The sequence below is a fragment of the Hylobates moloch genome, unplaced genomic scaffold (genome assembly GCF_009828535.3).
Source record: "Hylobates moloch isolate HMO894 unplaced genomic scaffold, HMol_V3 SCAFFOLD_20, whole genome shotgun sequence".
NCBI lineage: Eukaryota > Metazoa > Chordata > Mammalia > Primates > Hylobatidae > Hylobates > Hylobates moloch.
Window position 1 is genome coordinate 41,290,373 of NW_026652295.1, and position 11,623 is coordinate 41,301,995.

Sequence of the window (11,623 nt, forward strand, 5' to 3'; positions counted from 1 at the left end):
GCCGCGAAGACGGCCTTCCCCACATCTTCCAGCACCTGCGCGCCGAATGCTTCCCACCCAGGCCCAGACGCAGGCTTCTTCTCCTCGGGTCCTGGTCCTGCATCCTCTCCCAGAGCCTCTGTTGGGGGTGGGAAAGGACGTTGCCATAGGTCGCTGAGGACACCATCTGCTCTCTTACTGGCCAAGGGCGTGAAAAGATAGTCCTCCCATTAGCTAGAGGGCAAACCCCAGAAAGCCTATTGGCTGCGCCGTCCGCGGACCTTGGTCCGCTTTGAAGGCGGGCTGCGGCTGCGAGCGGAGGGTGGGCGGGAGGCTCGCTGTTGTCGTGGTTACGCGGAGGCACGTGTGCAGTCCCGGAAGCCGCGCGGGGAAGCTGCTCAGCGCGCCGCGGGAGGAGGCGCCGCCCGGTCCGTTAGGGTCGGGCCCGGCTGGGCCATGGAGTTGTTGCCTGAGCCCGCTTCCCGCTGTCTTCTGCTTCTTCCCTTGTTGCTGCTGCTGCTGCTGCTGCCGGTCCCGGAGCTGGGCCCGAGCCAGGCCGGAGCTGAGGAGAACGACTGGGTTCGCCTGCCCAGCAAATGCGAAGGTGAGGAGGCGGGGCCGTGGGGCGTATCCTGCCGGAGGGGCTGGCTCCAAGGGTGGCGTTTGCGGAGCAGCGTCGGGGGCTGCAAGGTTCCGAGCTCTGCAGGGTCTCTTCCTTCCTTAAACATACTGTGCGCCGGGACGCCGCGGCAGACGAGAGATCTGGTCCCGGTACCCCTGGAGTTCACACATTGGTAGAAACAAGTAATGATAATTCATAGTAGTAGATGCCATGATAGGGGAGGTACAGAGCTTCCTTTTGGGGGCCGGGCGAGGAGCTTCTGGTCTAGCCTGGAGTGGGGGAGGGGGTGGGCGAAGGCTGTGTGCAGAGGGGAGTCAAAGAGGGCTTCATACAGGAAGTACGAAGAGGCATTAGGAGTTAGCCGGGTGAAGAGAAGTGGAAAGAGAGGGGCCCACTCAGGAAACTACAGAGGCAGAGGCCTGCCGGCTGAGAAGCTAAGAACGAGTTTGAGGAACTGAAAAGCTCCAGATGACTCGTCTTGGGGGAAAAGAACCTAAGACTTTCCGCTTTTGTCCTCACTGCAACCCAATCTGTGTAGTTGTCTGTTGCACCCACTAACAGCTCCTCGAAGGCAGGGACTTTGTCTTAGATACGTATTCACACAGTATCCGGTAGGCACTCAGTAAATGTTTTGAGAATACAGATGATTAAATGGGAGACTGTGGGTGTGTGTGTGAGGAGGAGGATCTGGGTCTGAGGGGCCCTTTGGGGGAACAATAGAGCCTATGGGAAACTTGAAAGAAGATTTTAGGACTTTGGAGAAAAGGTGAGTCCCAAAGACATAGGCGTTGAGGAACTACAGAGAGAGGGGGAGTTACCAGCGAGCCAGGACTATAAAGGACCTATTTTTTTTCTCCACTCCGTCCCTTAGTTTTCTCCTCAGACCTTACAGTCATGCCTGCCTTCCCAGCCCCGTAACCCCAGGGCCCCCAGAAAGTTGGCTGTGAATCTCTCATCTGAATTGAAAGCCTACATCAGGCTAGATGTTCCCTAAACACTGGAAAGTGGGTTTGGGGTAAGTTTGGGACACATAATCCTTCCATTAGAGAGATTAAAAGGCGATGCTTTAGCGATAAGCCGACTTCACTGGTAGGGCACCCAGTATGAGTTCAAGCCTGTGCCTTCCCCCGTACTTTCTTTTCTTTTTTTTAATTTTTATTTTTATGAGACGGAGTCTGGCTCTGTTTCCCAGGCTGGAGTGCAGTGGCGCGATCTCGGCTCACTGCAACTTGTGCCTCCCAGGTTCAAACGATTTTCCTGTCTCACCCTCCTGAGTAGTTGGGATTACAGGCGCATGCCACCATGCCCAGCTAATTTTTGTATTTTTAGTAGAGATAGGATTTCACCATATTGGTCAGGCTGGTCTTAAACTCCTGACCTCAAGTGATCTGCCTGCCTTGGGCTTCCACAGTGCTGGGCTTACAGGCGTGAGCCTCTGCTCCTGGCCACCCTTTCACTTTTCACTCTTCCTCTAGTCCTGATAGCTCTTTTTTTTTTTTTTTGAGATGGGATTTTGCTCTTACTGCCCAGGCTGGAGTGCAGTGGTACGATCTCGGCTCACTGCAACCTCCGGTGACCCGCCCTTCTCGGCCCCACAAAGTATTGGGATTAGCCACCGTGCCTGGCCTTTTTTTTTTTTTTTTTTTTTTTTTTTTGGAGACGGAGTCTTGCTCTGTCGCCCAGTCTGGAGTGCAGTGGTGCGACCTTGACTCGCTGCAACCTCCATCCCCCGGGTTCAAGGATTCTTCTACCTCAGCCTCCCAAGTGGGTGGGACTACAGGTGTGTGCCACCACTCCCGGCTATTTTTAGTAGAGACAGGTTTTCACCATGTTGGCCAGGCTGGTCTCGAACTCCTGACCTTGGGTGATCCGCCCACCTTAGCCTCCCAAAGCTCTGGGATTACAGGCGTGAGCCACTGCACCCAGCCCAGCTAACTGATAGCCTTTCAGCGCTTTGCTTCCTCTTTCTTTTCTGTCTTATTATTATTATTATTTTTTTTGAGACGGATTCTTGCTGTGTTGCCCAGGCTGGAGTGCAGTGGTGCAACCTCGGCTCACTGCAACCTCTGCCTCCAGGGTTCAAGCGATTCTCCTGCCTCAGCCTCCCAAATAGCTGGGATTACAGGCATCTGCCATCATGCCCGGGTAATTTTTGTATTTTTGTAGAGACTGGGTTTCACCATGTTGGCCGGGTTGGTCTTGAACTCCTGACCTCAGGTGATCTCCCGCCTCAGCCTTCCAATGTGCTGGGATTACAGGCATGAGCCTCCGTGCCCAGCCTGTATTCTGTCTTATTCTGATACCAAAGAGCCCATACTCTCCCTCTTATTATTCTCATAGCCTAAGCAGCTCACATTTATTCTCCTTAGGCAGCATTCACGGACTCACAGAAGCATAGAGATGCCCAGGATCTTAGAGATCATTCTAACCTAACCTCATTTGGTAAATGATGAAGATTAATTGAAAAGGGATTTGCATTCACAGGATGGCTTGGCAAACTCCAACCGTTAGGTTCATGTTAATAGTGTATTTGTTTGTATTTATTATTATTACACCTTTGTTATTAAATGCTGACTGTGGCTAGCCCACCAAGCCTGCCTCCTTGCTCAGTAGCCTGAGTGGAACAGGCCTCGGCACAGAGGAAGGAGAACCTGCTCGGAAAAAAAGAGTGGGTGGATGTCAGTGAGGGTCTGGGGTCTGTGCCATGAGTCTCTTCTGAGTCTGGTTCTGGGTGGGATCCCCAGAGGAGATCTTGAAGAGGTAATGTTTGGAAGAGCTGGAAAGCAAGGTTGTGGTTGATGGGTATGAGAGAGAAACGATGTTCCAAACCTCCCCTTTCCCCACTCCTGGGGAGGGCGTGGGAGGAGGGGCAAATGATGTGCCTGCACAGAGTACAGGACAGAAGAGGGGAGGGAGCCCAGATGGTCCTGGATGGAGAGCTGGGGAGGTGAGAAATCCCCAATTCATTGCAGACTTGAAGATCACCAGCTTATTACTTGGAATTTTTATGTGTTTCAAATTCTCCAAGCCATTGATTAATTTCACCAAGCAGGCCTCCAGGGGATGTATTTATTTTTGTGGTAAATTGGTATTCTAGCAGACTGTGCTGTCAGTGTTAAAACTGCTGATGGCATGTGGCCTTCAGACTGGTATTCCGTTCAGAGGCTTCAGAAGACGGTCTCTATCAACAGGATTTATCAAGCATCCAACATGTATCAAGTCCCAGGCTAAGGAAATAACAGAAAAAATCTACTACATAATGCACATTTTGGGGACCTTTGTGGTGTATGTGGAGAGACACATGAAATGACTGAGGGTCCTTAGGGAGAGCATGGATCCTGCAGAGGCACAGAGTGAAATCTAGAGCAATTGGCATCAGTGCAGAATGGCTTCCTGGGGGAGAGGTTTATAATGTGAGGTGGGCAGGATGGGCAGAGAAGCCCTTAGAAGGCATTAAGTATTTTCCTAGGGCCTCAGGCACTTCACACCCTCGTTGGTAGCACTGTAGCACTCCTTACACAGTGGTAGTTATTTGTCTACACCTTTATCTGCTCCATTAGACTGAGTATCTGGAAGGGAGGGGACCTTGTTTTCATCTCTGTATACCCAGGCGGACACATAGGAGTTGCCTAGTACCTATTTGAGGAAGGGTAAGAGGAAATGAGGAAATAAATGTGCAGAGACAGTAGGAACAAGAGCTCTCTGGAGGGCATGGAGCAAATTAACTTGGTAGAAATAGAGCTGATGTTGGAACACATATGAAATCAAGTAATCTAACAACCATAAAAGACGTTTTGGGGACAATTAAGGAAATTTGAATATGGACTACTGGGTGATCTTGGAATTGGTAATTTTCCAAGTATCATAATTGTTCTATGGTTATGTAGGAGAAGGTCCTTGTTCTCAGGAGATACATGGTGATATATTTACGGCAAAAGGTCATGTTTGCCACTTTCAAGATGGTGTAGCAAAAAAAATGTATGTATTGTTGAGACATTATGTATTATATATTGGAGAGAGAATGTGGCAAACTATTAACAACTGTTGAATACAACTGGAAGGTATTCATTGTGTTCTTTCAGCTTTTCTGTATGTATGCAATTTTAGAAAGTAAAATGATAGACCCTGGCATGGTGGCTCACGCCTGTAATCCCAGCACTTTGTGAGGCCGAGGTAGGCGGATCGCTTGAGGTCAGGAGTTCGAGACCAGCCTACCCAACAAGATGAAACCTGTCTCTACTAAAAATACAGAATTAGCCGTGCATGGTGGTGCATGTCTGTAATCCCAGCTACTTGGGAGGCTGAGGCAGGAGAATCGCTTGAACCCGGGAGCTGAGATCTCATCATTGTACTCTAGCCTGGGCAACAAGAGCGAAACTCCATCTCAAAAAAAAAAAAAAAAGCAATACGAAGAACAATTGCTTAAGGGCAGGATTTACAGTAAGTACATGCTCTTACACAAGAAACAGTAGATAAAATAGAAATCCTAGAGGCATTCCTGGGACTGGGGTTAATCAGAAGTCAACATGGCACATTAGCATCCAAGATGGAGTTGCTTTAGCCTCCACAGGTTCTAACTCCTTCCCTGCCTTGAGTATTGATTTTGGTCCTCCAGTCTAGGAAAGGATGCCCACCTGAATCTGTTTTGTTGGGAGCTGGCCTCCCATTAGACTCATGTGCACTCAGTGGGCTGTGCTACCTCCCTCCCCCAGTGTGTAAATACGTTGCCGTGGAGCTGAAGTCAGCCTTTGAGGAAACCGGCAAGACCAAGGAAGTGATTGGCACAGGCTATGGCATCCTGGACCGGAAGGCCTCTGGAGTCAAATACACCAAGTCGTAAGTGAATGGGGACTCACTGGCCTGGCCTGCGTTGCTGCTGGAGGCTTCAGGGGTTTGGAGTTCCCTTCTCCCAGCTAGGCAAACCCCTTACAAGGGCATCATTTGTAACCAAGACCTGAGTTTGCCCACTGATTCTGTCCCCAGCTAATTGGGTGACCTGCATAAATCCCTTAACTTCTTTATGCTTCAGCAGATTTCTCATCTCTAAAAGCAAGACTGTTGGACTAGATCATTGATTCTCAGATGCTTGGATTTCACAGACCAATGCAAGTTTTTTTTCTGAGACGGAGTTTCACTCTTGTTGCCCAGGCTGGAGTGCAGTGGCATGATCTTGGCTCACTGCAACCTCTGCCTCCCAGGTTCAAGAGATTTTCCTGCCTCAGCCTCCCAAGTAGCTGGGATTACAGGCATGTGCCACCACGCCCGGCTAATTTTCTGTATTTTTTTAGTAGAGATGGAGTTTCACCATGTTGGTTAGGCTGGTCTCGAACTCCTGACCTGAGATGATCCGCCTGCCTCGGCCTCCCAAAGTGCTGGGATTACAAGTGTGAGCCACCACACCCGGCCGCAATGCAATTTTTGAAACATTAGTAACAGGATTACCAACTTTTTATTTTGCCAGGTACAAATATAGTTTTTAAAAACCCAATTCTGTCAGCTGTGATCATCCTTTCAAAGAGAATGTTATTTTACTATCAAAATTTAATAATTTTGCTATATCAAAAAATCTAAATACTGAATCATTTAGCTTTATAAAAAATTCCTTCCCTTAGAGCTGTTAAAATTTTGTCTCTCTGGTCTGTGTTCCAGCATTTCAGATCCCCCAGACCAGATGACCTATCTTCCTTCCAGCTCTGACTCACTTCCCATTGGTGAGATGTGCAGGTGTTGGGGCACAGGGCTGGAGGGACAGACCACTAACCCACTGGGGCTAGGAGGGGAACTCAGTTCCTCTCATCCTGCTGTCTTGGCAGGGACTTGCGGTTAATCGAAGTCACTGAGACCATTTGCAAGAGGCTCCTGGATTATAGCCTGCATAAGGAGAGGACCGGCAGCAACCGATTTGCCAAGGTTGGATTCGGGATTGTCCTTCATCCGCTCTGGGGCCAGGCCTGCATGTATCTTAGTGTGTCTGCTGGTGTGAGTGTGATTTGAAGGTCACCACCTGGGATCTTCCTTCATTGCCTCTTCTCATTCTTTGATTGCCGTTTGTGCTCCTTCCCTCCTGAGTGGCCTGATTTTTCAGGCACATGCATGAGGGTCTGGGCCTGTTCATGAGGGTCCTGCTTCAATCTCAGACACAGGCAGAAATGCTCCACAGTTGCTGCCCCTGTGGGAACCTAAAGACACTAGAACAGGGAGAACTCAGCAAGATCCAGGATGTGCAGAAAGGTGGGGGTTTAGGTGAGATGTCAGAGGACACCTGGGGGGAGTGACTGCCCAGTCCCATCTCTGGGCCCACACAGCACCTCCCACAACCCTGCCGGGGTGCCCTTGTGACGTCCCATGTACTCAGTATGTGCACGAGTGCTTTTTTCTCTGGAGAATGAGCTGCTTACAACAAGGCCCATAGTTCTTCCTCTCTACATCTTCAGTGCCTGGCACAGGGTAAGATAGTTGCCACCCACATTTTTCTACCTAAGTTTCCTTCTAGCAAAGGATACCATTCATAAACTCCTGGGATACCTAAGGGTATAGTCTCAAGCAGCAGAAATTTGTATGAATTTTGCACTCAGTAATAAATCTGTGTTTGCTTTAATAAAAAGTGTTTAATATTTCAAAGCAGAAAAAAATGAGAAACAATCTAACTCTACCAATAGGGGATTAAATACGTTGATCCGGCTGTTTGGTGGACCAGTATGCGGCTGGAAACGAAGAATGGGGAGGCTCTTTAGGAATGAATTCAATTGATTTTCAAGGTTTTTATTTGTTTGTTTGTTTGTTTTGGAGACAGAGTCTCACTCTGTTGTCCAAGCTGGAGCGCAGTGGTGCGATCTCAGCTCATTGCAACCTCCACCTCCCAGATTCAAGCTATTCTCTCACCTCAGCCTCCTGAGTAGCTGGGATTACAGGCACCCACCACCACGCCCGGCTAATTTTTGTATTTTTTAGTAGAAACGGGGTTTCACCATGCTGGCCGAGGGGTCTCGAACTCCTGACCTCAGGTGATCAGCCCACCTTGGCCTCTCAAAGTGCTGGGATTACAGGCATGAGCCACTGCGCCCAGCCCTTCAAGGTATAAGTAAAAAGGGCAAGTGCAAAATAGTGTGTATGCTATACCACTGCTTGTGTAAAAAGGCAGGGGAAGGATATATTTACATGTTGGTATTTGTATGAGTTATCTCTGGGAAAATAGAGGAAATGGATAGTATGTTTTCTCTGGGGATAAGACCTAGGCAGCTAGCAGAGAGAGTTTTTACAGAATAAAGGGTCTACCTGCCTCAGCTGTGCCTTTTTCCCACTGAGGAAAGACACAACCCAGGAAGAATGGAACATCAGGTCTGGATAATATGGGAGTGTCTCCAGCCATAGTGAGGGGAAAGAGCTAAGACAAACCTATTTCCTGGAAAAGAAGCATAAAGCCAAAGGGCCTGAGGGCAGCCGCAGGTCTTTTTGAAAGGATGAGGTGTGCAGAGGCAGGTCGGGGTATGTGCAGGGGTTGTGGGAAGCAGGCCTAAAAGAGGGGAGAGGAAGGTCAGGTCAAGGATGAGGCCGGGTGCGGTGGGCTCACACCTGTAATCCCAGCACTTTGGGAGGCTGAGGCGAGCGGAACACTTGAAGCTAGGAGTTCGAGACCAGCCTGACCAACATGACAAAACCCCAGCTCTACAAAAATTAGCTGGGCATGGTGGCACGCCTTTGTAGTCCCAGCTACTTGGGAGGCTGAGGCAGGAAAATATCTTGAACCTGGGAGGCAGAGGTTGCAGTGAGCTGAGACGCTCCAACCTGGGCGACAGAGTGAGACTCCTTCTCAAAAAAAAAAAAAAAAGGATGAAGATCCTTAGAGGGCGTTGAGCATTGGTCTTACAGCTGGGTTCTTAGCCACCACTGGGAGATGAGGGTGGGAGGGAGAGAAGGGAGCTCCGCCTCCCATGTCTGGTCGCTTCGCCTCCCATATCTGGTCACTTCTTCCAGGGCATGTCAGAGACCTTTGAGACATTACACAACCTGGTACACAAAGGGGTCAAGGTGGTGATGGACATCCCCTATGAGCTGTGGAACGAGACTTCTGCAGAGGTGGCTGACCTCAAGAAGCAGGTACAGGCCCTTCAGCCCTTGGAAGGGTTGCTGTGCCCAGTGAAGGGCTGGTGGGGATTGGGTCTGCTCTGAGGAAGTCCGCCCAGGCCGGGGTGGCTTTGGTCAGGTCATTTCACCTTTCTGGCCTCAGTTTCCTTAGGTGAACTGCTGCCACTGCCTACCTTGCAGTGGGTTGCGAGGCTTAGCTGAGCTCCTCTATGAGCGAGTCAGGTGCTGGGGCTTTGTCAATATGAGGTGTTATGATTAACAGTGCGACGTGCTGGTGGAAGAGTTTGAGGAGGTGATCGAGGACTGGTACAGGAACCACCAGGAGGAAGACCTGACTGAATTCCTCTGCGCCAACCACGTGCTGAAGGGAAAAGACACCAGTGAGTTTGGGGAAGCAAGGGCAGGCTGGCTCTGGATGATTTGTTTGCTCTCCCTTGGGGGAGGTGGGTAGGAGGAGAAACAGAGGGCACCAGAGGGCATTGTAGGATCTCTGCCCTCGAAAGTCTTGATTGGCAAGACATGGTGAAGTAAGAGTCACTGAAACCAGGTACAGAATGATGAGCAGACAAGTCAGATGCCCCCAGAGGGGCCTGGTGGCCACAGCGAGAGGCAGGAGGCAGGGAGGCTGATGTCAAACACAGTCCCAGTTGCTACTCCCACGGCTCCCTGCTCAGTGCTCCTCGCCCAGCACCCCAGCCCTGAGGCACTTTTGTTGAGGGTCTCTCTCCTCCACACCCTAGGTTGCCTGGCAGAGCAGTGGTCCGGCAAGAAGGGAGACACAGCTGCCCTGGGAGGGAAGAAGTCCAAGAAGAAGAGCAGCAGGGCCAAGGCAGCAGGCGGCAGGAGTAGCAGCAGCAAACAAAGGAAGGAGCTGGGTGGCCTTGAGGGAGACCCCAGCCCCGAGGAGGATGACGGCATCCAGAAGGCATCCCCTCTTACACACAGCCCCCCTGATGAGCTCTGAGCTCACCCAGCGTCCTCTGTCCTGAGACCCCTGATTTTGAAGCTGAGGAGTCAGGGGCATGGCTCTGGCAGGCCAGGATGGCCCTGCAGCCTTCAGGCCCTCCTTGCCTTGGCTGTGCCCTCTTCTGCCAAGGAAAGACACAAGCCCCAGGAAGAACTCAGAGCCGCCATGGGTAGCCCACGCCGTCCTTTCCCCTCCCCAAGTGTTTCTCTCCTGACCCAGGGTTCAGGCAGGCTTTGTGGTTTCAGGACTGCAAGGACTCCAGTGTGAACTCAGGAGGGGCAGGTGTCAGAACTGGGCACCAGGACTGGAGCCCCTCCGGAGACCAAACTCACCTCCCCTCAGTCCTCCCCAACAGGGAACTAGGACTGCAGGCCCCATAACTCCTCTCTGCTTACCCCTCCTGTGGACACCTTGCACTCCGCCTGGCCCTCCCCAGGGCCCAAAGAGTAAAAATGTTCTGGTTCTGATTTCTGAGTCCTCTGCAGCCCTCAGAGGTGCCCTGGAGCCTCTTGTTCTTTCCTGCCCCTCGACTTCCAGCCCGTGGGGCTGAGGAGGGGAAGGCTAAACCCACCCACTCTCGGGAGCAGCAAGTGCTGGGAAGGCCCAGGGTTGTCTTGGGGTGAGGGGAGGCATGGGCATAGGATGAGGCCCAGGGCGGTGCACTGACCTTGCGCTGCTCCCTTGTGTCCTGGATGCCTGGCTGCCCTTCCCTCCCTCCCTCCCTCTCTCCTGCTGCTCCGCTTCCCAAGGCCTCCCATTTGTTGTGTAAAGTGCAGTGTTTACCCGGCCAGCTCCCGCCCCTGCTCCTACTTCCACCTGGCCCTGACTGTTGGTCCTGAACCTTGTTCTCTGACGACCACACTTGATCACTCTGATGTTCCTAGCTGTCGTACCCGGAGTGCAGTTGGGAGGACACCCAATCTCCAACACCACCCGGTCACACCATGTTCCTCAGGGCCAAGGGAGGAGCAGAGAGGTTGGCCTCTAGGGAGAAGGGGTGGGAAGCTCAGGCACCTCCCAGTTTGTCCTGAAGGCAGGGATCAGGGCAATTGGTACAGTAGTGATGACAATTGTATGTATTCAAATTGTATGCTTTAACTTTTACTATTACCACACTCTTATGAGGTATGCTGTTAACCTCATTGTGTAGAGGAGAAAACAGGCTAGAGTCAAGTGATATGCTTGGAGTCAAGTGACCTTGGAGTCAAGGTCCTGCTGTTAAGGAGTGGTATAGCTGGGACGCAGACACTGGCGTTCAGATTACAAATCCATGGTACTTCCACTCTCCACAGCTGCCAGGGCCTCTTCCCCCAACCCCTGGCACTGACAGTGTGAGTTGTATCGAACTGGTTTGGTTTCTTGGCCTTAACCTGTCACCACCACTAAGATTCTTTTTTTTTTGTCCTGTTTTGTTTTTGAGACGGAGTCTCATTCAGTTGCCCAGGCTGGAGTGCAGTGGTGCGATCTCGGCTCACTGCAACGTCTGCCTCCCGGGTTCAAGCAATTCTCTGCCTTAGCCTCTCGAGTAGCTGGGATTACAGGCGCCTGCCACCATGCTCGGCTAATTTTTTGTATTTTTCGTAGAGACGGGGTTTCACCATCTTGGCCAGGATAGTCTTGAACTCCTGACCCGTGATCCATCCGCCTCGGCTTCCCAAAGTGTTGGGATTACAGGTGGGAGCCACTGCGCCTGGCCTAACCACCACCAAGATTCCTAAAAGGCAAATAGGAAGCAGCTGTGACTTATTGGGAGGAAAGAATGGCAGCAAGTCCTGGGGGAGCTGTGCCTGCACCAGATCTCCCGTGAGCACCCACACTGCAACCCTACCTCACACTTCCAGGCCAGGCCCAGTGGGTAGGAGGGATACACTGCTGAAGCCTCCCTGCGTCCATTGCAGCGGCTCTGGGGGCCGAACTGGGAGTGAGGGGCCCTCTCATAGCCTGGTCCCAGCCTCTCTCCCTCTACCAGG

At 51.4% G+C, this 11,623-nt stretch overlaps 1 protein-coding gene across 3 annotated transcripts; it reads left to right on the forward strand.

The window, feature by feature from the left end:
• Positions 1 to 10,144, forward strand: CNPY3 (canopy FGF signaling regulator 3). Of its 3 annotated transcripts, XM_032141669.2 has the most exons (6): positions 347 to 583; positions 5,314 to 5,437; positions 6,415 to 6,511; positions 8,576 to 8,698; positions 8,949 to 9,066; positions 9,427 to 10,144. In XM_032141669.2, exons 1-6 carry the CDS (start codon positions 436 to 438, stop codon positions 9,648 to 9,650), a joined length of 834 nt encoding a protein of 277 aa, XP_031997560.1. In that variant the 5' UTR covers positions 347 to 435; the 3' UTR covers positions 9,651 to 10,144. The 3 variants fall into 3 exon arrangements, 2 of the variants coding, with proteins under 2 accessions (XP_031997561.1, XP_031997560.1); XM_032141670.2 differs by lacking the exon at positions 5,314 to 5,437 and having other exon boundaries at positions 1 to 583; XR_009211366.1 differs by lacking the exons at positions 8,949 to 9,066; positions 9,427 to 10,144 and adding an exon at positions 6,251 to 6,312 and having other exon boundaries at positions 203 to 583.
• Positions 10,145 to 11,623: the final 1,479 nt, after the last annotated feature.

Excerpts from the sequence above, each read along its gene's own strand:
- CNPY3 (XM_032141669.2), top strand. The coding sequence starts at position 436 with ATGGAGTTGTTGCCTGAGCCCGCTTCCCGCTGTCTTCTGCTTCTTCCC. Across the intron at positions 584-5,313 it reads CCTGCCCAGCAAATGCGAAG|TGTGTAAATACGTTGCCGTG; the intron begins GTGAGGAGGCGG and ends TCCCTCCCCCAG. Across the intron at positions 9,067-9,426 it reads GCTGAAGGGAAAAGACACCA|GTTGCCTGGCAGAGCAGTGG; the intron begins GTGAGTTTGGGG and ends TCCACACCCTAG.